This window comes from Syngnathus typhle, linkage group LG19 (genome assembly GCF_033458585.1).
Source record: "Syngnathus typhle isolate RoL2023-S1 ecotype Sweden linkage group LG19, RoL_Styp_1.0, whole genome shotgun sequence".
NCBI lineage: Eukaryota > Metazoa > Chordata > Actinopteri > Syngnathiformes > Syngnathidae > Syngnathus > Syngnathus typhle.
The window spans coordinates 9,031,006-9,054,718 of record NC_083756.1 but is presented as its reverse complement, the minus strand read 5'-3'; the positions used below and the strand labels follow the sequence as shown (position 1 = coordinate 9,054,718).

General features: G+C 49.8%; 6 protein-coding genes across 9 annotated transcripts; 3 read left to right on the top strand and 3 right to left on the bottom strand.

The window, feature by feature from the left end:
* Positions 1 to 102: 102 nt before the first annotated feature.
* flt3 (fms related receptor tyrosine kinase 3) lies at positions 103 to 5,493 on the top strand. Of its 3 annotated transcripts, XM_061265248.1 has the most exons (23): positions 104 to 247; positions 437 to 516; positions 589 to 740; positions 890 to 996; positions 1,071 to 1,179; positions 1,273 to 1,406; positions 1,500 to 1,678; positions 1,741 to 1,879; positions 1,959 to 2,136; positions 2,276 to 2,376; positions 2,503 to 2,611; positions 2,676 to 2,875; positions 2,943 to 3,046; positions 3,121 to 3,253; positions 3,321 to 3,419; positions 3,494 to 3,604; positions 3,711 to 3,870; positions 3,963 to 4,069; positions 4,139 to 4,254; positions 4,423 to 4,545; positions 4,609 to 4,820; positions 4,942 to 5,047; positions 5,131 to 5,493. In XM_061265248.1, exons 1-23 carry the CDS (start codon positions 220 to 222, stop codon positions 5,278 to 5,280), a joined length of 2,937 nt encoding a protein of 978 aa, XP_061121232.1. In that variant the 5' UTR covers positions 104 to 219; the 3' UTR covers positions 5,281 to 5,493. The 3 variants fall into 3 exon arrangements, with proteins under 3 accessions (XP_061121230.1, XP_061121229.1, XP_061121232.1); XM_061265246.1 differs by having other exon boundaries at positions 103 to 247; positions 4,423 to 4,820; XM_061265245.1 differs by having other exon boundaries at positions 103 to 247; positions 3,963 to 4,254.
* A 217-nt stretch (positions 5,494 to 5,710) lies between these two features.
* urad (ureidoimidazoline (2-oxo-4-hydroxy-4-carboxy-5-) decarboxylase) lies at positions 5,711 to 9,346 on the top strand. The gene is made up of 8 exons (XM_061265250.1): positions 5,711 to 6,061; positions 6,900 to 7,089; positions 7,170 to 7,274; positions 7,358 to 7,562; positions 7,841 to 7,994; positions 8,097 to 8,185; positions 8,386 to 8,595; positions 8,665 to 9,346. The coding sequence occupies exons 1-8, from the start codon at positions 5,982 to 5,984 to the stop codon at positions 9,012 to 9,014; spliced, it is 1,383 nt and encodes a 460-aa protein (XP_061121234.1). The 5' UTR covers positions 5,711 to 5,981; the 3' UTR covers positions 9,015 to 9,346.
* Positions 9,347 to 10,349: 1,003 nt separating this feature from the next.
* pdx1 (pancreatic and duodenal homeobox 1) lies at positions 10,350 to 11,991 on the bottom strand. The gene is made up of 3 exons (XM_061266203.1): positions 11,531 to 11,991; positions 11,304 to 11,443; positions 10,350 to 10,763 (listed from the first exon to the last, which is right to left on the bottom strand). Exons 1-3 carry the CDS (start codon positions 11,794 to 11,796, stop codon positions 10,402 to 10,404), a joined length of 768 nt encoding a protein of 255 aa, XP_061122187.1. The 5' UTR covers positions 11,797 to 11,991; the 3' UTR covers positions 10,350 to 10,401.
* Positions 11,992 to 12,088: 97 nt separating this feature from the next.
* si:ch211-140b10.6 (protein POLR1D-like) lies at positions 12,089 to 13,911 on the bottom strand. The gene is made up of 3 exons (XM_061266204.1): positions 13,771 to 13,911; positions 13,511 to 13,585; positions 12,089 to 13,426 (listed from the first exon to the last, which is right to left on the bottom strand). Exons 1-3 carry the CDS (start codon positions 13,797 to 13,799, stop codon positions 13,078 to 13,080), a joined length of 453 nt encoding a protein of 150 aa, XP_061122188.1. The 5' UTR covers positions 13,800 to 13,911; the 3' UTR covers positions 12,089 to 13,077.
* A 406-nt stretch (positions 13,912 to 14,317) lies between these two features.
* Positions 14,318 to 20,331, top strand: lnx2a (ligand of numb-protein X 2a). 2 transcript variants are annotated; one of them, XM_061266256.1, is made up of 10 exons: positions 14,318 to 14,497; positions 16,179 to 16,684; positions 17,643 to 17,866; positions 17,923 to 18,060; positions 18,135 to 18,334; positions 18,410 to 18,994; positions 19,061 to 19,238; positions 19,345 to 19,570; positions 19,632 to 19,790; positions 19,850 to 20,331. In XM_061266256.1, exons 2-10 carry the CDS (start codon positions 16,275 to 16,277, stop codon positions 19,983 to 19,985), a joined length of 2,256 nt encoding a protein of 751 aa, XP_061122240.1. In that variant the 5' UTR covers positions 14,318 to 14,497; positions 16,179 to 16,274; the 3' UTR covers positions 19,986 to 20,331. The 2 variants fall into 2 exon arrangements, with proteins under 2 accessions (XP_061122240.1, XP_061122239.1); XM_061266255.1 differs by having other exon boundaries at positions 19,318 to 19,570.
* Positions 20,332 to 20,490: 159 nt separating this feature from the next.
* gtf3ab (general transcription factor IIIA, b) lies at positions 20,491 to 22,081 on the bottom strand. Its single transcript, XM_061266193.1, has 9 exons — positions 21,968 to 22,081; positions 21,807 to 21,901; positions 21,639 to 21,735; positions 21,448 to 21,536; positions 21,315 to 21,388; positions 21,168 to 21,248; positions 20,858 to 21,090; positions 20,746 to 20,799; positions 20,491 to 20,676 (listed from the first exon to the last, which is right to left on the bottom strand). Exons 1-9 carry the CDS (start codon positions 22,079 to 22,081, stop codon positions 20,542 to 20,544), a joined length of 972 nt encoding a protein of 323 aa, XP_061122177.1. The 3' UTR covers positions 20,491 to 20,541.
* Positions 22,082 to 23,713: the final 1,632 nt, after the last annotated feature.

Sequence of the window (23,713 nt, the reverse complement as noted above, 5' to 3'; positions counted from 1 at the left end):
AGCACAAAAGTCCCACTAATGGTAACAAAAAATAAGAATTAGGGGCAGTAGGGAGGGAAAAACTCAAGTAGCAATAGTTTTAGGAACTTTAAACGTGGGTTTCTAGAATAGGAAGTAGACTTTTTCATTTATTCGGTCGCCAGGCGTGGCTTCCCCTTCTTAAAAAAAGTCCAATCAACCTTCGGAGTTTCATTGCGACAAACAGACGGAGACGGACAGATGTTCACGCACAGTCAAATGATTGCAAGTGAGTCTGATGATTTTTGTTTGGAGGGGTGGCGGGGTAGAATAGATATTCGACATATTGGTGTTTTGCTGATTTCTTTTTTTTTTTGGACAACTGGGAGCAAAAAGGCAATTCAACAGTTATCTTACATAACATTGAAAATGTGCTATTATTATGATTCGATTCATATGATCAATAATATCGTTCAAGCTGTTCTGCTGCTGTGCGCTGTCGGCGCGCATTGCTGCACTGGCATGGCGGCCCCAGAGAACTGCGTACCAAGTTACGAGGTAAGTCCTCCGTGAATATTTTTCTGGCCGTGGAAATGAGTCTCAAAAAGACTCAAGCTGATGTATTTCAAGGTGGAGTGCTTCCACCCCGCGCAGCACCTCAAAGCATCGGCTCCAGTCCGTCTGGAGGTGGGTGCGGGGAAGAGACTGATCATCTCCTTAGAGGGCCTGCACGGGTGCGGCGCGTGCAGCCTGAGCGGAGGATGGCACGCCGTAAAAGCCATGTAAGCGCCAACGCTATTTCATTTTGGCCACTAGGGCCGGTACAATACAGTTACGCGGAAATGACGAAAGAAGAGTTTCAGAACTAAGACGATCGGGATTGTGATGATTTGGATGTGTTATTTTTCTTGCCTTTTTCCCTTCTCGACAGAAATGGAAGCTTGGTCTTGACAGAGCTATCTGAGGGGGATTCTGGGGAGTACGCACTCAGATGTGGCCTGAACTTCTCATTGTCCTTTGCTCTACATGTACTCACGCGTGAGGACCTACTCCTTTCTGTGTTGTGAATGAATTGTCATTGTCTAACTTTTGTCCCGTTTCCCTATTCGGAGCTCCCGCAAAACCTCGTTTGAGCCTGGTCCGGCTCGACAGCCCAGGGTATTCTCCCTGGTTTAAGTGTGCGTCTGAAGGCCGCCCAACGCCTACTCTGAAGTGGTCAAGGTAAGATGTCGCGCACCTTTTCCAACGTCCTACAAGCCCTCATCTGGTTGCTTGTGACTTTCTTTCTTTCTTTCTTTCTTTCTTTGTGGACAGCATGCAAGATAAAGCCGAAGCAAGTGTAGGAAAAAGTGAGAGCACAATCTCCAGTATTCGCTTCATAAACAAAGAAGTGATGTGTTGTGCGACTAACAGCCAGGGGCAGGAATGCTCCCAACTCTACGACTACGGTGATCAAGCCTCCCGCTAATCTTTCCGTGTGATGTCACTCAAAAAAAAATCGGAAATAGGTTACATCATTGTGTGTGTGTGTGTGTTTTAAGACTTAGAGAGTGACCTGTTGAAAAAGGAGCAGGTCTCCAGCGTGATTTTGAGTCCCGGGCAGCCTCTTCTGCTTCGCTGCCGGATTCAACGCCGGCCGAACCGATGGGCGGCGTGGGAGAAAGACGGACAACTGTTGACATCTGCCGCATTAGCGTGCCCTGCAAAAGTCAAGGAAGAGGTGCGCCCTCATTGCACCATCACACAAACAAACATCTCCCCACCACATTTTTTTCCTTCCAGATGTGCGTAAAAAATGACTCGCACGGGACAAGCTTGATGGCTTACTTGTTTATCGAGTCCGTGGACGCGGTCCACGGCGGTACGTACACCTGCAGGAATCAAGATCACACCAGCAAGTCTGTCAACGTCAGCGTCCAGGGTCGGTTCTGTCAAATGACACGTGCATTTGTCATTTTCAACAGGCTCATTATTATTATTTTTTTTTTTTTAAATCTCAGCGGAAGATTTCCTGTCAGTGGAGCTGGATGGCAAAAAAATTCTCTCGGCTGGAGAGGCGGGTGACGCCTGTTTGCAAGCCGCCGTCTTTTACCACCCGGCACTGCAGCGGTGTACGTGGGAGACGCCCGATGGCAACGTGTCCAAGTGCATCACCGAGGACTGGGTCACCGTGCACAGGTAAGAAAAACGACCATATCATCCAAGTGGACGGAAATCCTGCACAAACAACAAAATTGGAGAGCCAATGTCAGTTTTAAGTTCCACAAGTGATGATCAGTGGACTAATCCTCAACAATAATATTTTCTGTTCCGTCAGGACGGTGAAGCTGTGCGGCGGAATCAAATCAGGAGAATACAAGCTAAACGTGAAGGCGGGTGAACAAAAGAGAAGCGCCTCCGTGTTTGTGTGTGTTGTAGGTAAGAAACCGACAATTGGGACCGGAGTCGAAGATTCTTTATCCTCTGCAAAGAGTGACAAAATTGAAAAATCATCAGGAAATGATCATAATCCAAACATAACATTCTCTCCCTTTCTTGATATAGACCAACCCAAATTTCAATTCAGCGTCCGCGACAACAGCATCAGCGTGCATACGTCCAGCGCCGTACCGGCAAATTACACCTGGATGTCGTGTTCACCCGGCAACCAAAGGTACGCCGCGACCGTTTCAAACAGTCTCAAACGGACATTCCCGCACCTTTTTGTTTGATTCCAGCTGCGACGCTCGCTCCCTCTGGGAGGAGGTCGCCGACGCTCGGCGAAGCGACTCTAACGTACGGTGCCGAAAAAGCATCCAGAGCTCGACCGGTGTAGGTGTGGCACATGGACGCTATTTAAAGTTTTGTCTGCAAAACTCAGTTGGCTCCTGGTGCTCGGCCCCGCACTACTACCCGCCTTCCCCGCAGGCCTCCACAGGTTTATTGTCACAAGATACGAATACTTGCCTAATATACATTGATATATTTGAAGTTTTTCTTTTCAGGAGAGGATAAAAGTCGATACACGGCGCTAAAAGTTGGCAGCGTGATCCTGGTTGTGGCTTTGTTCACCGTCACTGTGGCGCTCCTGTGCTTTGTCAAGAAGAAGGTGAGGCGTCGTACACACACTTAATTAAAGAGGCGGGCGGCGGCGGCGGCGGCTAATGCTGACATGTCCAATAGAAAGCCCAGTATCAGCCCCAGCTGCAGATGATCCAGATGGTGGGCCCAAATGACAATGATTACATCTACATTAACTTCAAGGATTTTGAGTATGATCGCAAATGGGAGTTTCCCAGGGAGAACCTGGAATTAGGTTAGTATCCTTTTATTCCGATTGAATTTGAGTCCGCTTGGAAAGTTAGTGCCCGGCTGGTCCTCAGGGAAAGAACTGGGCTCCGGTGCTTTTGGCACGGTGGTGCAGGCCACGGCGAACGGGATCAACGGCGCGTCACAGCAGGTGGCCGTCAAGATGCTTAAAGGTCAGCGTTTGCGTGACGAGAGCTCAAATACAAAGAATTGGTTGGGTAAGATGCGCAAATCCGCTGGCTTGCAGAGAAACACCAGCAAGTGGAGAAAGAGGCTCTGATGTCCGAACTCAAAATGCTGACGCACATCGGCCACCACAATAACATTGTTAACCTGCTGGGAGCGTGCACGGATTCGGGTACGTTTATTGGACGGATGGATGGAAACGTCTTTATATTCATTTCAATCACAATGTGAATTTTTGGGGACTATTCAAAAGTGCCCAATGTGCCTTTTCTACACAGGCCCCATCTATCTGATATTCCAGTACTGTCGCCACGGCGACCTGCTCAACTACCTGAAGAGCCGCAGCGAGCGCTACCACAAGTCAGCAGTGGACGCCTTGGCCAGGGATCGCAACAGCAACCTCTATGGGAACCTGAAGCCAGGGCAAAACTCAACCACGTAGGGATTTTGTCACATCTATTGTGTTTTTTTCTGTTTTTTTATTTTTTTAAATATCAACCAAGACCTTGTTGCGCGCGCGTCATCATTAGCGTGCTGGAGGGCGTCGTGGACAACTACATGCCGATGCGCCCTGCCTCCATCAGGGGGCAGGAGCGCATGGCCCTCCTCTGTCCCAACTCGGACGACTGTGTTGAAGGTCCGTGGCGCAGAATTTTAGACGACGCAGACGATGGCGAGAATTCAAATAAAAGGGCTTCATCCGCAGACCCGGAGAGCGACGACAATGGACAGCCGGACGACTTGCAGGCCCTGACTTATGATGACCTGTTGAGCTTTGCTGTCCAAGTGGCCAAAGGCATGGACTTCCTGTCCTCTAAAAACGTAAGCAACCTCCACGACATACACGTCTTATAGGATGACTGCGATTTACATTTTCTTCATCCTCATGGCAAAAATGTATTACAGTACATTCAATGAGGCCATTCCGGTACGCCGTGTTATTTTCCCCCGAGGCCACAGTGTAATTGCATGACACGCGCGCGTCAACAGTGCATCCATCGTGACCTGGCGGCTCGCAACGTGCTGGTAACCAAAGGCCGACTGGTGAAAATCGGCGATTTCGGATTGGCGCGGGACATCGACAACGATTCCAACTATGTGGTGAAGGGAAACGTAAGTGGAAAGATCGTTTTTCGATTGTGGCGCTTCTGTGAAATGACTGGAAATGCCTGGCAGGTGCGTTTGCCCGTGAAGTGGATGGCGCCCGAGAGCATCTTCCAGGGGATGTACACCATGAAGAGCGACGTGTGGGCATATGGCATCCTCCTGTGGGAAATATTCTCTCTGGGCGTCACCCCGTACCCTGGCGTGAAGGTGGACACCCGGTTCTATTCAATGATTCAGAGTGGATTCAAGATGGAGTGCCCTTACTACGCTGACGAGTCTGTGTAGGTGCCGTCGGCAGGTTGTAATAGAGCGACAGACAGACAGACAGACGAGAAGAGTCACAGCAAGGCAGAGAAGGGCACACAAACAACGGTCACAGTGCTTCATGCTTCCTTCTACCAGGTACGGAATGATGTGCAAATGCTGGGCCCTGGCCCCTGATGACCGACCCTCTTTCTCTAAATTGGTGGACTTCATGTTGGAACGTCTGACGGCCAGCGAGGAGAAGGTACGTTTATCTCTAATCGCAATTTAGGCCAAAGCTTCTGATTTGACACTAACTCCAATGACAGAGCACCTTCTTTTTTCCAGCTGTATCACAACACAGTCAACCAGACAGCCAGCGACTACCGGAATGGGTCGGCCATTTTGGACGCCTCCATTTTAACCCAACAGAACGTGGATGACACGCAGTTGGACAAAAGCAAACCTAAACTGTCCGGTGATCCACCAAAACAATAATTTCAATACGTTCACACGTCTTTTAAAGTTCTATAAAAGTAAAAACAGGCCATAATTTCTCCATGCCACATGCATTTGCCTTTCAAGTGGAGCCGCACCATTATGTACACCATGATTGTATTACTTGTGTTTTTTTGTTTTGTATTTTCTTTCCCTGTTAATATGCATTCATTTTAGACGGCAGTGTCATTAGATTAAATGATTTGCCAAGTTTTTGCCTTTGTATATTTTTCTAATATTCATCGAACCGACGCATCAAACCTGCAATAATAATTAATTTACATGAATAAAATAATAGTAATAATGGCTGTAAAACGTACATCGCCAGAGTGACCAATGAGCTGTGCCGGCCTGCGAATGAATGACAGGCAGCTTGGCCAATGGCTGCATAAAACGGAAGTATGAAATCAACCAATGACTGTGACCTTTTTGTCGGGTGATGCCTGCCATTGGACGACCGCCATTAGCTCGTGCAGTAGTTTCGTCGTTATCAACAGTTGCGTTCTGATCACACGCCTAATCGTTTTATAAACTGGATTTACCGATATATCAACACACCCTCAAAGATCACATTTTATACGTACTACCAAGACAATTTTGAGCCTAGACGTGCATACGTAGCCATCGCTATTTGCGTATCATCACGCGTCGGCTTCGTCGCCATTTTGAATGTGGCGAAGTCGAGAGGCTCCGAGAACAAGATGCCCCATTCGTGTTCTTCCTTGACTTGTTCCAACCGTTTTACAGCCGAAGCCAGAGCTCGTGGGATTAGCTTTCACAGGTAAAACCCAACTATGGTTTTAAAAAGACGGATCTGGCCATCATACAGTCAATTTGCTGACAGAATTCTGCCGATTTGGTGGCTAATCCCTCGCACGGTGCTGGAATGCCTGAGGCGAAAGCAACTCCAAAGACTAATTATTTGGTATCAAATTAAAATGGCCATGAAGGAAAAACTTTGCTGTTAGTTGCTTAACCGGGCCACACACACGTGTATTCGTATTGTAGCATACTACCCAATCGATATTTGTCGTAGTTGTTGTACTAGGTTCATCTTGTTTTTTCTTTTTCAATTACTTCTCTGGTTCTTCTATATCAAACAAATTTGTTTTAGGTTCATTTACCTGACATGTTTCGGCGGAATCTTCCGCCTTAAACATGTCAGGTAAATGAACCTAAAACAAATTTGTTTGATATAGAAGAACCAGAGAAGTAAGTGATATTTGTCGTAGTACCAAGAGTGGCCAGCACGGTGCCACAGGGGGCATCCAAACTCCGTCGCCCCTCATTCATCAATTTAGCCCCTCCGTCATATTTGATATTTATCAAATATATTTACAAATCGTTGTATCGCCCAGTCTCCTTTTTGGTTTTTAGCCCCGGGAGGGAAAGAATAAATCCTGAAGCCCTTCCTGGTGTTGACTCGACAAATATTGCACAGTTAAACATTGTTGGCCTTGACTACCATCCAAAAACAACAACCACTCTTAACACACCCTACATAAACACAAATTAACATTTTCTTTTCATCTCGACTTGTAGCGAGAGAAAATAATGAAAAAAGAAAATGCTTAAATTCGGCCTGATTGTATTTATGTGTTTACTCCTTTCAAATCTAGATTCCCCAAAGACAAAGTCCTTCGAAAAAAATGGGAAAAAGCTGTCAGAAGGGGAGGATTCAATTCCAATTCGTCCACCATGCTATGCAGTGAGCACTTCAGGCCACAGGACTTTGACAGAACAGGTCAGACGGTCCGGCTCCGAGAAGGAACCGTTCCCGTCTGCTGTTTCAGACCTCCTGATAATAAGGTAAATGCATCCATCAGGTTTGGAAGATCGGACGCAACGTGCTGCTGAAAATGTCTTTCTCCCCCTTTGTGAATGCAAAGCCTCCCCGGATGTCTCAGACCTCCCAGAAGGCGAGGGAGCCGCTGCCAGCAAAAAAAGATCCCCCACCCCAGCCTGAGCCCAAACTTGTAATCGTGCCCACTGTTGTGAGTAAAAAAAAAATTGCTAGGCCCGGGACTGAAACAATCAATCCAACCACTCAATTATTGATTCTTCTTATTTTGACTAGGACCACGCCTATGCTTCGACACCTGAAGAGCTGAGGGTTAAACTCGGCGAAGCCTTGACTAGGGTGGAGAGTTTGGAAAGAGAAATTCGGAATGTCAAGGACAGAGAGAGGAGGGCAAGGAACACCGTGAGTTGCCTGCAGGAGGATCTCGAGGTGAAGAAAATCCTGAACGACGAATTGAAAGAGCGGCTCGATATGTACTCAGGTGAAATAGACACAGTGTTTACAATTTACAATAAAAGTTTTACAATTCAATTTTGGTTCCACCTCGTTGCATATTTTGTTGAAGATCATGAAACACATTTGAAGAAAAAAACCTCACTTACCTGGCTTGATAATAAACCAGAGCCAGCTCAACTTGACCTGTAAAAAAAAAAAAGAAAAGGAAAAGCTCACTTTTGTTCCAATTCTTTGCCTCATTTCAAGACTTTCTTGTCATTTCAATGCGATGTGATAATTTGCCTTGGGCTAACCGAATTCCAGATCTTCCAGTTCATCTCCTGTCGAAACACAGCCACGAATATACCAAAGAGCAGCGGGAGTTTGCCGCCACTCTGCATTCCCACGGCCCAAAGGCGTACGACTACCTGAGAGAGTGTCTCCATATCAATCTCCCGCATCCGCATACCTTGCAAAAGTACTGCTGCTATGTATTTTCTGGAGGGAGGCTTGTTTGCTTTTGCTTCGATGACTTTGAACAGACGACGCACATCTGCTTTGCTTTTCTTTCCTTTCCGAGGTGGTTGAGCTCTGGGCAAACCAAACCCGACCTCAACAGGATGATGCCGGACACGCCGAGACCGGAGGATGACACGGCTCAATATTTAGGTCAGCGCCTTTGCGTTACGTCCAACGCCCGAGTACATTGAATTGATTCGCCGCATCCCATTATTTGGCATCTTTGTGTATACACAAAAGAAAAGATCCTGTTGCGTACGCGCCAGCCAAGGTCTTTGTGAAAACATTAACCGGACTCGTCGGGCTGGCGTTGAGAAGGACGTTGGACTTTTGATGAATGATTGTTTTAGACTTTTCAGGTGGCCAAGCAGCCGTTCGGGAGAACATGAAGCTCTCTCAAGTCAACGAGCTTCCGTACGAGCAGTTTATTAAAGTTTTTGGCAACGTGGTGGAGAAGTGCCCCGTCGTGGCGGCGGCCGTCTGCTCCCAGCGTCCCTTCGCCGACGTCGAGGCCCTGGAGACGGCCATCTACGACTTCATTGACGCTTTGTCTGAATCGGGTGAGTCACTTTGTCAATAGGAAGGAAGTATCCCAAAAAAAGACCTTGGTTCATTCGGTTCCTCTCCAGGCAAAGAGGGAATCCTCAGGTGCCACCCAGACCTCGCCGGCCAGGACCTCCAGGCCGGCACCTTGACCCAAGAGTCCATGAGCGAGCAGGCGACGGTGGGCTTCGACACGCTGGGCGCAGACGAGGCCGACAGCATGTCTTGCTTGAACGAAGAGTACAAAGAGCGCTTCGGCTTCCCGTTTGTCATCTGCACCCGCATGAGGGACAAGGCCAGTATTTTCCAGGAGATGCGCAGTCGCATTGCAAACGGGTGCACGGAGGAGAGAGAGCGCAGCATCCAGGAGGTCAAGAACATATGTTCTCTGCGTCTTCGGGACCTTGTCCACGCTGACGCCACAGCCCAGTTTTAAATGGCACATAACATGTGAAATGCTGGTTTGGAGTTGACATAGTATTGCAACAAGTACACGTCGGGGCTGCTTGATTATGAAAACATGTCAATCATAATTATTTTGGTAATTGAAATGATTCAAACAATCATTTATTTTTTGGTACAACTTTTACGATTATGCCAATTTTGCAACAAACAAAAAAATCGGAACTGACATGGAGTGAGTATTCATGTATATGTTGTTAGAAGTAGTTCTCCATCCATGGTCTGCCTAAAGCTCAAAGGCTGCCTACAAGATAAATGTGAGACGGATGAAACGGCAAGAAACCAATAAAATCATTTTTGTCAATACTGTGCTGTACTGTTTAGCGCATACGGTCGTACCACATGTTTCCACCGGGAGGCAGTCAAAGATTCAAAGGAGCATTTTACTACAGCATTCTAGTATGTGATCCTCCAACTTGGTGTGGGCACTTACATTTGAAATATACTAGACATATAATCAATGAGGTGAATGCGTAGTGCTCCGACTGTCTCCAGACGACCAAGTCAAAACACCACATACTGTGCGTTGCCTGTTGTAGTACCAAGAATGACCTGTGAGAGGCGGCATGGTGCCACATTAGGTCAATGAGAAAAAAAAAGTTTGGCAGGATTCTCACAGGAATTAGAATTTAAAGAATATTACTGCCTGAGTACAATTCAGTTATTTCGGTGACTTTAACGAATAAAGCGACTATTTTTGACGATATACAGTGGTGCTTTGAGACGGTGACAGAGACCTCAACGCAGCACTTTAGCTAGTATTGAACAATTCCTCAAAACGAAGCTGCTTATTCTTAAAAAGTCTTTCCCGGTTGAAGATTACTGTCACTGAACTTAAAACAATACATTAAAAATAAATAAAAACAATACTTACAGGCATATTTGTAGTCTTTACATGCCCAAAAAGACGGTCAATGAAGTGACCAGCTGTGGTAATTGGTCTTCTCTTCTTCGTCTGTGTTTGAATGAGTGTTATACTGCCCCCAGCGGGCAGGTTGAGAACACCAAATGGAACAGCATAGTGAACTGCAGCATTAAATAATAATGCACAATCTTAATTTTTCACACTCTATTTAATTGTTTGATTACTCCCTGTCTTCGAAAAGTACACTATTCTAGAGTCATCATTTTCCTTGCCAAAAAAGGTTCTCATACCTCAAGGCACCACTCTACAAGTGCTTGCAAGTGTTTGCTTGAACATACGTACACGATTGCACACCCTAAGAGCAGACGAGGAAAGAGAAAAAAGCACTTAGGATAATTGTTCAGAAACATCTAAAAAGGGATGGAAAATGCTTGAATTTGCCCTGATTATTATGACATGTGTAGCCCGTGTTCCTGCTTCCATCCATGATGAGGCTTCAAAAAAGCGTGTTCTTTTGGTCCAGAGAGCGGGACTCTGGGGAGAGCGGCGGCGGTGGCGGCGAGAGCCCCGCTGGCGCCGTCTCTCCCTGGTCCCCGGAGGTGACGGCCGAGTCCTGGTCGGGCTCACCCCTCCGAGCCCGCCGCCGGTCCTCCTCCTTCTTCCACTTCATGCGGCGATTCTGGAACCAGATCTTGATGTGGCGCTCGGTCAGGCTGAGGGTGAGCGCCAGCTCCACGCGGCGAGGCCTGGAGATGTAGCGGTTGAAAAGAAATTCCTTCTCCAGCTCGAGAAGCTGAGCACGCGTGTAGGCCGTGCGTGTACGCTTGCTCTCCTCAACCTCGGCCATCATGTACGGACCTGAACAAATACAGTGGCTTCAGTTTCAAAACAGTACTTTGTACTTAGTGCCATCAAAAATGCAATATATGTATTCATGTCAAAAAGTCCTCCTACATCATGTCATCATACAAAAAGGGCCTGTACATTTTGAACTAAAAATAAGCCTATTTTTTGAAATGACAATTCTTCTTTTATTTTATATTTATTTGATACTTAAACGAATGTATAATTTGAATCAAATAATTGAAATAATAACGAAATAATTAATGTGATGAGAAAACGGTCAGGGAAATACCGAAATCTAAAACGCGCAACAATAATTATAACGAATGTGAATTTAAAACGAGGCTAGGTCATCGCGTGATATTTTTTGTTTCAATGAAAATGATTGATTATTAACTTTTTTACGAAGATAAGAACTAATAAAAAGCTAAATAGACCTTCCTGGTTTTCAATAATGACCCGACAAGGTTAACCGAGCATAAAAATGAGTCCCCGTGAGTCACAATGCAAAGTATGCAAACATAATAATCGTTATTATCATGTATTACGCGTTACCTGTCCACTGCGCCTTCCACGCGTGGGAGTGGGCCTTGCTGCTTTTCATCCAGGGGAAAGGAAGGTGGAATCGGCTGAGCTCGGCCGTGTCGCCAAAGGCCGCGGCGGGTGTGAGCGGCGGCGGGTGTTGCGGCGCTTGGCTCGGGTGCTGCTGCTGCTGCTGCTGCTGCGGCTGCTGTTGTTGATGATTGGGGTGCTGCTGCTGCTGGTGCTGGTGCTGCTGCTGCTCCTGGAGCTGCTGCTGCTGGTGATGGTGCTGGTGGCGGTGGTGGAGCATCGGGATCCCGAGGTCTTCCCGCAGCGAAAGCCCGTAGGCGGGTTCCGCCAGGCCGTCCGTCGGCTCCAGGGTGGCTCCCGCCGGGTACCCGGCCTGCACCTGCCGGCTCATGTAGAGGCAGGGCGGCGGGTTGTGGGCAAAGTCGTCCGCCCTCTGGTACGCGCAAGAGTCCTCCTTGAACGGGAGTTGCTGGTACGCGTGGTTGTCGCGATGCATGGCTGGCGCTCGCTGCAGGGCCCTCGCCCCTGGCGTGGTGGACCTTCTCCTCTAGTGGCTGGCTGCGCCCACTTGGCGCGTGCAGGTGTGCCCGCGCTGGGAGCACGTGAGTTGGCTGGGAGGCCATCCATTGGCTGAGCGGAGCCTCCGCTAAATTGAACAAAGTCAACATGGCCACGTGTTGACTCACTGGATTTATGTACATCGAGCGTCGTTTTTTTCATCCAAAACATATATTGACAGCTCGAACGACAGGAAGTTAACACCTCACAAAAAAAGACGGGTAACAATGTTAAACAGTCCAAATCAAAGTTCCTTTATTTCTGTCACTAGCAGTGGCTTCAACTGGGAGTCAAGCCAATGGGAATGACAACACTAAAGAATGAAGGTCGAGCAATACACAATCAAATTTGGAGGATCGAATTCATAGGAATAGATAGATAACAGTGCAAACTAAAAGCCGTACCAATGCCAAAGTGATCAAATGAGTTCTTTGTTCCCCCCGAAAAGTTGGTTCAGGCAGCTTTTCCAAAAGCTTTTTGGCCAATTGTTGACGCCGACGCCTCATTTAACAGCACTTAGCAGCTGCGAGGCGGCGCGCTCGCACCATGTTGACCGGCCATTAGTCTTGCTCTATGTACACTCGGCGTTAGGCCCCATTAAGCAAGGCCTCTCCTGGTTAGTGGATGAAGCTGCAACTCAATTAGCAACTTTGCGCGTGGCGACCGACTGTGAGCGCTTTCACGCGCCGACGCTTCCCGCAGTCTCCTCACACTTCATGGCGACATGTGGATTTTGCCCGGTTTTACCGCCACTGCCAGTTTGTGAACTTACAGTTGTCCGACAGAGACAATAAAGCGCTCAGCATGGTAATAGGGCACTCACACGCGCAATAAAAGAGTAAGTGACGCCAATCGGCGGCTGGCTGGACGGCGATTATATTTGAACGTCCTTTGGAAAAGGAAGGAAGTCGTTCAAAAGGAAGATATCTTCCACGTGGATAACGCGATTTACGAAGCGGACTTGACTTATAGTCACATCTACCCGACTACGTCAAACAATAAAAGGTGTAAACAAGTCAGATGGCGGGAGCTCATCTGTGTGTCCTTGAATGTTGCCAAAACACAGCATTGAAATGAAAGCTGACATCAAGATCAGCACAAGATGGTGATTGGGGCCAATGTCCTCCCTGAGCTACTTAACCAGCACTTTCTTGTTTGAATGAGGCAAGAACCTAAAAAGGACGGGCGGGCTCTGTGGAAAATGGATTGTTCCAGTGGACTAGCGGCCCGTCCTCGTCTTTGACGTTCGCCCGTCTTTTTCCGCCGAGTGTCCATCCGACGTCACGTCCCTCTCGCGCTCGCCCTTACGTCTGTGACTCCGCTCTCTGTCCCGCCTCTTGGCGTCGCCGCTGTAGATGTCCTCGCGACGATGATGCTTGCGCGAGTGTCCGCCGTCCCGTCTGGATGGAGGCGAGCGGCTGCGGCTCTTCCCACCGGGGGACCTCCGACTCGGACCATGCGATGAGTGTCCCTCTTTGGGCTCGCCGCCGGGCCTACGTTGCAGGCTTGTGGAACGCAGGGTGTTGAGAAGGAAGCGTTTGTTGGTGCCTCGCAATGGACATTTTAGCCTGGAACACAAACATGGTTTAAAAATGGGCTGTACCAGGTTGAAATGGAATCACCCGTAGTGACGTCATTACCGGCGGACTCACCATCCTGCGGGGCCCATCGTCTCGGCTCTCAGCCGAGCCCTGTCGGTCTCCCTCAGGAGCTCCTCAACAGCACGTCTGCAACACACGCAAATCAGTCAAATGGGTCGAGAATTGCGAGGGGTAACAAAGGGCGCAAAAAGCAAAAGAAGGAACCCAATGAGCTTGACGTGCGCCATTTAGTAAGCAGACCGGCAGTGTCTCGCTTTAACCCAAACCGGGCAAACAACTGACGTGAAACGACACGGCAGCTTCATACGTACTTTTCCAATTCCTTCTCCTCTTCTGTCATAACAACGCGGTTGGTCGCAAGTCAAGCGATAAAGACTCCCTCAAATGGATCGTTTGATTTGGTAGAGAAACGAACTGACGGCTTGTTTACGGCGCCGGGGTCTTACGTTGAAGGACCTGAAGGCAGACAAGATGATGCCTGATCGAAAATCCTTAACGGATTTGAGTGCGTAAATATTCAATGTTGCTGAATTCTGCCGTCAATTTCAACACAATTTCCATTTTATTAACTTACAATGACAAAAAAAACGCCCTGTGCGAAAAATAGTTACATTGTGAGCTAACTTATATTTATTTAAAATACAGCTTACAATAAAGACAACTGAAACTCCTTTTCGTGACAATCCTCCACGGAAACATTTAGGAATACTTGAGTGTTTGTATTATTTGTCGAATGTTTTCTAAGTAATTCTATTTGGGGAAGGTGGGTGTGTGCGTGTGTTATTGTTTTTAGTCCACGCAGGCATATTTACTCAAGCCACCCCTGAAGTCGATGCGCGCGCTGCCTCCTTCCGATGATTGACAGCGGTGGGCGTTTACGTGCGGGTTCGCAGGGACGCCGCCAGTTTGCGGCGAGTGCGTGGATTTGAGGCGCGAGACGCTAACCATCGCATCCTTCCACCACCAGCACCACCACATCCACCTCTTCTCCCCCTTCTTGATGCCGAGATGCAAGGCGCGGAGGAGCATCCCGGTTAGGTAACATGACATTTGCATGCGCCTCTACAATGTCACTGTGTGCATGCATGTGCGCGTGTGCGTGTGCGTGTGCGTGTGTGTGATGAGACTCTCGGCTTTGCACTGGGGCTGAGGGCTTGTAGATGGAGTCAGACGTTTCCATCGTGACACTGCAGTGTCGCTGCCAGCCTGGAGGATGGAGGACAATGACAAAATGAGTGTTGAGAAAAATGGTGATTTTGCACGCCTGTTCATGTAAAGTAGACAAAAAAAGCACAAAAAGATATGTTTGAAAAGGCTAAAATGACAAAGAGCGAAACATTATGGATTGCGGTGAGATTATATAGCTTTGACGGTTTATTGACGTAGGAAGTTGATGACACCAACCTTGGGATCAACTGAGAAATGTTCAAATCGGTGGCAAGCGACTCGTTGGTGTCTACAAGTATGGTGCGGTGATGTCACAGCTTTGTTTGAAACAAAAACACAGGGAGCCTTGTGTCCTCATGCTTAATTCATGTCCAGCTGCGGGGATGGAGACACAAGCAGCCAGTCACATCCAAGGAGAAAGAAAGAGAGCATCCTTTAAAAAAAAAAAAAAAAAAAAAAAAGATGGAATAATTAACAGCCGGACCTTGGTAGCTAAGGAGACGGCGGAGACAGGTTGTCACGGGGACCGTAACCAGGGAGACGAGACAAAAAGAGACAGTGGGTTGGAAAAAGCGTGGCGGCAGGGAGGGAGCGAGGGAAGGATGGGATCATCATGTCATGCTTCTTCGGCATCCTGTGAATGTCATGCACCGTGGAAGGGAGCAGGCTCGGCGGCCTGGTACTCATCCCGGTCGCCATGGCGACAACAGGAGCTAATGAGAGGCAAACGAGTGTGGTTCAGCCAGCACGGCCTGGTGTTGGATGTGCAGGCATATCCACATGCTTCGGGAACATTCCACAGAAGAAACGCCTCAGAACGGAAGAAAGAAAGAAAGAAGGCGATAAGTTGAGCTATTTTTGGTTTTGAACGGCAAGATTTCCACCCCATTAATCTCTATGATGTTTGCCAGTCCCCCCTCTCTACGCTTATTCTCGACTCTTTTTGATCTCTTACACTGCTTTTCTCTTTTTCTAGCTCTCCAATCTGCAAATGATTTTTAATTGGAAACGGCTTCATTTCTTCATATATGCTGCGTTATCCTCATTCATGTAACTGTACTGTGGAGATGTCTTAGCTCTTTGCAAAGGATAAAGAATATATGACTGAGTACTGTTGTTTTAAAGGGCTCTATTGTCTGTTAGGATTAAGCTAGCGGGCCAAGCGTGTGATTGTTGTCACTCACCACTTGCCCAGTGAAGCACAAAAAAACCCCACTTGGAGTGATCTGGTTTTGATTGTGGGGAGTAAAAAAATGCCTGAAAAATGTCCAACTCAATCTCCTTTGTCTCTTAAAAGCCCGCCGCTTTCCCCTTTCTATTGCTTTCCCCTCATACTCAATCCCGGATAATTCCCCCCGGTGGAATTGGAAGATTGCAGTGGGGGGGGGAGAGATTATACTGTCAGATTAGTGGACGAGAGCAGCGATACATCATCTCAACTGGGTGGGGGCTTTTGTGGCGTGGCGTGGCGTGCCAGCGACACACTGGGCTCACGCCACGCCGCCAATAAATAAATGGCGGGCGGGCACACTTGTTGTTTTTCCCCAAACAGCTGTCGCGGCGGCCTGGCCTCTGTGATGCGTCATCATCCGCCGGGGGGGGCCTGCGTCCTCGCCCCGTGACGCTTATGGGCTAGAAAGCCGGCGGGATGGGCAGCCCGGGTTGCGAGGCGGATCTCTCCGGGCCCGCCGCCAGCGAGCCCACCCCGGAGGCGCTGTGCTCCGAGTGCGGCCAGGTGCACCGCGGCCGGGAGAACCACCTGTACAACTACCGCTTGGAGGTGGACGACGACCTGGTGTGCCACATCTGCCTGCAGCCGCTGGTGCGCCCGCTGGACACGCCGTGCGGCCACACCTTCTGCGCCCGATGCCTGCGCAGCTTCCTGCAGGAGAGAGACTTTTGCCCGCTGGACCGAACGCGGCTGCAGCTGGCGGCGTGCCGCAGGTCCAGCATCCTGGTGCACAAGCTGTTGGACAAGCTGTCGGTCACGTGCCCGCTGACGCCGCTCTGCTCGCTCAGCATGCCCAGATGTGATCTGGAGGCGCACCTCAAACACAGGTGGGTGCTCAAAGTCATTCAAATTAGTCTTCTGCTTCTTCTCAATTCACATTCTTTGGCTCCTGGCCCATTTGGACCAGGTGCTCCGATCCCTTGAAGGAGGTTTGGGGGGGATTACGGGCTGTGGGTCATGTGACGAGGGATTAGTAGCTCCCAAGTCATACAGTCATGAGTTGCCGTTCTCACTTTTCTTCTGGCAAGCATGTTAAGCAACTTTAACACCAGAGATCTTTTCAATCACTTCTTCTGCGAGACGGCCAAGGGCAACCCCGGTTTGTGGTGAGTAGATGGCCAATGTCCGATGTCTCTGATTAAATTGGAAGACTGGTGCCACGCTTTGCATGCATTTGAAGAACACGGTGTGGCCACCGCCGTATCGTGATCTCGGTATCTGGAGTCTTTTTGGGTTCCTTGGTTTCTCAAAAGTGATTTGTTCATGTTTTGACGCTTCGCTCAATGCAGCTTTATCAAAGTCCAAAAAGTCAAAGTCTGCTTTATTTTCAATCTCTTCACAAAGAAATGGAAATGACGTTCCATTTCTCCACTTGTCACCGAGCACCTTAAAGGGGGGTTCCACGAACCGGCTAATGCTAACAAGCACTTCCCAGCTTTTCCTATTGTGCTCCTTTTTGAAGCTTTCTCTTTTTATCTCTTGCCCACACTCGCTTCACACGCCTTCCATTTGGTCCAAAGAATCCGTCCGTAACCTAGAAACACCAGCGGAGGGAGGCCTGCTTTGCTGGGATTAGCCCAACCTGTTTTAAAGAAAGATCAGAGCTTCCCCTAGCGACTTAAAAGATCCAAGATAGTAGCAGGAGTCAAGTGTCGCCGTTGTGTAAGTGGATGGACTCCAGACGAGGTGATTCAAAGGGGGGGGAAAGTGACAAGCCCACGTCTGCTCGGTGCCATTTCCCTCCCAAAAAAAGTCCATTTTGCTTAAGTGACTGTTACCCGCAAGGTGTCCAGGCACACGATGTCAGCAGACCAGCGTGGACGGCCCACGCAAGGAGAGCGTGGACGAGCGACCAGCGGTCAAAAGTCCTCCGCCATCCCCTCGCTCGCCGCAGACCGACCTGGGCGACGGAACGCCCTCGCCGCCGCTGGGCAGCGCCAACCGGCCGATGCGGACCGACCAGGCCGGCCTGGACAACCCCGCCTTCGAGGAGAGCACTGAGGAAGACAGTGAGTTAGTGCCACAAATGTATCCAGAGTTGGTTTGGAATTGGGCTCTTTTATAGGTGTGCTGGGGATGGAGTGCATCATCCCCAGGGTGAAGCGACCTCTCAGCAACCCCTGCATCCACCTCCTGCGCTCAGTCAGCTCCACTTCTTCTGGCTGGGACTGCCCCGAGTCTCCTCCTCTTTCTGCAGAAGAAGGTCCAATCGGGTTCAGCCGTTCGTTGGCTCGGGCGGGCGGGCGTTTCAGACTTATTGGTGTGCCGCCCCGACAGGCTGCGTCAAGTTGCCGTCGCTCCCGGAAGGCGAGATAACGGCGGTGGAGGTGCACAGGGCCAACCCGTACGTGGAGCTGGGCATCAGCGTGGTGGGCGGCAACGAGACGCCCCTCATCAACGTGGTCATCCAGGAAGTGTACCGGGATGGCGTGATTGCACGGGACGGAAGGCTGCTGGCGGGGGATCAGATCCTCCAAGTGAGAGGATGTTGCCAACACCGGCTTGCATGTCATAGTTAATATAAAAGGTTAACCATGGCTTCGTCTCGCAAGGTGAACAACGTGGACATCAGCAATGTGCCGCACAGTTTTGCCCGCTCCACGCTGGCGCGACCGTGCACCACCCTGCAGCTGACCGTGCTCCGAGAACGCCGCTGCGCATCGCGGCCGCCGCCTTCCGCCGCCGCCGCCGCCGTCCCCAACGCCCCCTGCTCCACCCCCGAGGGCAACCCGCCGAGCCCCGTGTCGCTGAGGATCACCTTGCACAAGCGCGACTCGGCCGAGCAGCTGGGCATCAAGCTGGTGCGGCGGACCGACGAGTCCGGGGTCTTCGTGTTGGACCTGCTGGACGGGGGACTGGCGGCCAAAGACGGCCGACTGCGGGGCAACGACCGTGTTTTGGCCGTCAACGATCAGGACCTGCGCCACGGGACCCCGGAGCAGGCCGCGCAGATCATCCAGGCTAGCGGCGAGCGCGTGCACCTGCTGATCGGCCGACCCAACAAAGCCACTCCTCCTCCGCCGCCGCCAAAATCCAGCTCCACCAGAGATCTCTACTGCCTTGATCACTTCCTGCCTAACCACAGCACCAGCCCCAGCCCGTTGCCCTTGCACCTGTCCCGCACCAGCACGCACCGGGTAAACCCATTTGACTGGAGCCAAATGTGTTTGCAGCTGGCTGCCATAATGTTTGGCTCTTTCCAGGACTTGTCCCAGTGTGTCACCTGCAAGGAGAAACACATCACGGTGAAGAAGGAGCCCCACGAATCTCTGGGCATGACGGTGGCGGGCGGGCGGGGCAGCAAGAGCGGAGAGCTGCCCATCTTCGTCACCAGCGTCCAACCGCACGGATGCTTGTCGAGGGACGGGAGAATCAAACGAGGTGAGAATGAAACCAATGAAACGAAACAACCAATTTGCTTTCCCGAGGCGTAAAAAGCAGGACTGCCTCTTTTTCTAAGAGGACATTCTTGCTTGCTTGGTGTCAGGCGACGTCCTCCTCAGCATCAACGCCCAGGACCTGACCTACCTGAGCCACAGCGAGGCGGTGGGCACCCTGAAAGCCAGCGCCGCCTCGGCCTCGGTGCAGCTGCGCGTGCTGGAGGTGAGCATGGGGGAGGAGCGCCAGCGCGACCAGCTGCTCAATCACGCCCACGACGGCGAATTCGACGCCAACTGGTCGCCCTCCTGGCTCATGTGGCTGGGACTCCCCAGGTAGGACGAAAGAAAGGAGGGCCCGATTGCACAGAACTTGATTTGCTCATTTGGCCCGCAGTTACTTGCACAGCAGCCACGAGATCGTCTTGCGGAGGAGCCACCCCGGTAGCTGGGGCTTCAGCATCGTGGGGGGCTACGAGGAGAGCCACGGCAACCAGGCCTTCTTCATCAAGACCATCGTCCTCGGCACGCCCGCCTACTACGACGGCCGCCTCAAGTGAGTCGGTCGGACGGCCCTTCCGTGACCTCGCGTGACATAACGCCTGACCTCTTCAGGTGCGGAGACATGATCGTGGCGGTCAACGGCCTGTCCACGGCGGGAATGAGCCACTCGGCGCTGGTCCCCATGCTGAAGGAACAGCGCAGCCGGGTGGCACTGACCGTCGTCTCATGGCCCGGCAGCCTGGTGTAGAACAAAGTCAGGCGTGGGGGCCTACTGAACGGAACGTTGCGCCGCCGGGGTTTTAATCCAGGACCCAAAAAGCCAGGAGATGGATTGGGCCGTGCCGCTCGACAACACACTGCTGTGCTCATGTCATCTTCACTCTAGCGCTTCCCGGGTGAGGGTTCAGTATCCTGTAGTCATCTCCTTCCAGCCATATTCACAAAGCGTTGTAGATTCCAGGGCTCCATTACAAAAGAAAAAAGAAAAAAAACTCATCACATTCAACACCAGCGATGGAGCCAGCCGACTAATGAGGCCTCGTTTTAGAAAGCTGCCACGACCTGGGGTTCATCATGCACTCAGGCTCCATCACCATGGCAACCAGCTGCCCCACCAGCTGTAATTTTATACATGTGAATGTGTCCATTTTGTTATAATAAATATTTCCTGAAAGAAAAAGACGAGCGTCACTGAAGCCTTTGCAGTACTCTTAAGGTTTTATTTTTAAACCGGGAAAAAAAAAAAAAAAAAAAAAAAAAAAAAAGAAAAATGCCCAAACTGAAATTCTCTAGCCAACTTAACCTCAAGATTTAAGGTCTTCTAAATTAATCTTTTGAAACTTGGCAGCAAGCTTGTTGGTCTCAGCACCTTGCAGCTTGGCCTGTGCGCCACTCCATGGCTGCTGCTGCTGCTGCTTCTTCTTCCTGGGATACAACTTCTACAAGATAGAAAAAAAATTAAGTCTTCTGGAAGCCTCAACCATGTATGGAAAGGCGGTCGGTCTTGCCTTCAGCTTTTTCTTGAGAGGATCGTGCACCACTCCATGCCGCCACAGACTTTCCTAATAAAGAGGATTCATCGGGAAGACTCCAGCATAGTGTCCACAAGGTCCAGTTTACCTTCATGGTGAAGTTCTTGCTGCAGCCGGGGTACGCGCAACTGAAGGGCTTCTTCCCCTCGTGGTCCCCCTGGATGTGGATGTCCAGGTTGAAGCGGCGGGTAAACGTCTTGGCGCAGCCTTCTTTGGGACACGGGAAGCTGGCCTTTTCCAGGCTGTGGCAGTGGAACTCGTGCTGGCACAGGAACCAGCTGTTGTTGAAGTGCTTCTCGCACGTCGGGCATGGCAGCTTAACTGCAGGGAAAGGGGGAAAAAAAAAAAAAAGGAAAGGAAAACAAACCGTTGCGAGAAAAAGCAACTGTCAATAATACCTTTGTGCTCCTTACGGTGCTTCTGATACCCGGACCACGTTTTTGCCACAAAAGGGCACAGCTCGGTTTCACAGGGGTAACCTTCAAGTCAGGTCAAGTTAGTCAACAAACATCTCCAAAGAAAAGACGATGCGCTTCCAAACGCACCTTGATGCCTTTTCTGGTGGTGCTTCAGCTCGCTAAGCGAGGGGAACTCCCGCACACACTCGCCCATACGACAACTAAAAAGGCAAAACAATTGGAACAGTAGGCACTCGCCCATCCGAGCGGGCACTCTTACTGAAAAGGCAAACGGCCTTGATGGTTCCCCACGTGGGCCTTCAGCTGGTATTTCTTTTTGAAGCTACTTTGGCAGCCGTCTTGTGTACACTGAAAAGGGGAAGAAAAAAAAAAACATGACGTAGTCGCCACAAAGGTGGACAGGGCCTAATTGAGGAATGATCAAACATTGACCAAAATGGAACATTTTACTTGGTATCGTGTCTCCTCGTGCTGGTGCACTCGAGCAATGTGATTCTTCAAGCCGGCGTGTCGCAAAAAGGCCTCAGGGCATCCATCTGTCGGGCACCTTAAAGACAAAAGCGGCAAACATCTCACAGCTTCCATTTTGCCTAAAAGAGGAGATGCCAAGGGTCTCACTTGTGTCGCTTCTCGCCACTGTGGTTGAGCTCATGCCTGGTGAGCGCATGGCGGGAGCAGAAACTTTTGTCGCAGCTCTCGCAGGAGAACGGTTTCTAGGTTTGGACCAACAAAAAAAATTCTTCTATGGAAACACCGGATGAATCTTTCAGGTCACTTACCAATCCCGTGTGCTTGCACAGGTGGGCCTCGAGTTTCCACAACTTTGAGAACTCGGCCTTGCACTCCAAAAAGGAGCAGATGTAACTTTTTGGACATTGCAACTGCTCTCCCATCTTTTAGAAGTAGCAAATATCAGATTGTGGTTGAAGACGCCAACAACAAACTGTGTCATCAGGGGCAGGGCAATGACTGACCTCCACCTGTGCTTCATTTAAATTATTGGATCGAACCACTCGGGATGACCAAAAGGGGAGTCTAAATCTTTTTTGAACAGTATAAAAGAGGCTGACATTGCCTTATAGTAGAGCAACCCTAACAAGAAGAAGGTTGTTTGATAGTTTCATTGTTGCTCAAGCATTGTAAAAGTCTTCCACTCTTTCATCCGCTTTGATTGATTGATTTCGGCTTTAAAAATGTCAGCCGTGACTCCAGGGAGACGGCCGTCTCTCTCTCTCTCTCTCTCTCTCTCTCTCTCTCTCTCTCTCTCTCTCTCTCTCTCTCTCTCTCTCTCTCTCTCTCTCTCTCTCTCTCTCTCTCTCTCTCTCTCTCTCTCTCTCTCTCCTTAATCTTATCGGCAGTCCAATAGAGTTTTTTCGAGATCCTGGAAGAGTCGTCTCTCACACACACACACACACACACACACACACACACACACACACACGTAGGCACCAAACAAAACTGGGAGTGAATGGAGCGTTCCAAAGTAAACATTGAACTTGAACTGACACAAATAGCATCCATTCAAACATAAAATCAATGCATACCGAGGACCGCATATAAATAAGATCCGGAACTTTTTGTGGTCCGGCTCTGCCTCACAGTGGTATGGAGTTCCCCAGGGTTGAATTTTGGGGCCCTTACTGTTTTCACTGTTATTTGCTTGTGCTGCCGGGTTCCATTTGAATCAGTAGAGCACGGTACGAGCTATGAAAGAATAAGAAGGTGAGCCAATTAAACAATGACAAGAAAACAAACAGCGGTGAGGAATTCCGCAGTGCTATCTCGCTGTCTAAACATCACCCTCTGCTCCCATGTGAAACCTTTTGACTGGCCGCTGTGAATGAGGCCTATTGAGAGCCTGTTGGACGTTACCTCAGTGCCCTCCCACGCTCCAGGTGAGCAGCAGGGGGGGGTCAGGCGACGCGCTTATCAGCATCATCCGGTCCCCATCCCCCAGCCCGGCCTGGCCCGGGAAGGCCTAGCCCAGACCCTCCGCTGTCAGGCTGACAATCGATCCACGCGGCGGCGGCGGCGGCGGCGGCGGCTCAGTATGCACACATGCATATATGAGCCCTAATGTGCGATAAAGCCAGCTGGGTTGACACCACGCCACACCTAACACACACAGACACACACAGTGTGCACTCTGTTTGGCCCGTAGTGGGATTTCCTTCCGTCTTTGTTGCTACTCTAGATACACACCTCTCTCAAACACACACCCTTACGTTTACTTCCACATAAGCACATGTATACATTTGCAAACCAATTGATATGGAGACTGATTGGCGCTTTAAAAATCTGCCATAATATACATATATGTATATTCAAGATTAGAGAAAGAATATTGCGGCAGAGGGGTTAATATGTAACATGGCTGGTCGATGCAGCTCCTTGAAGCTGCTGGCTGAGCGCACAAGCTCAATCTGTTTGTGTGTGCGCGTGTCAAACGTGTGATTAAGTTCATACTCCACACGGCTTTTATCCAAATATCCCCCCCCCCCCCCCACACGCACACACACTTGTGT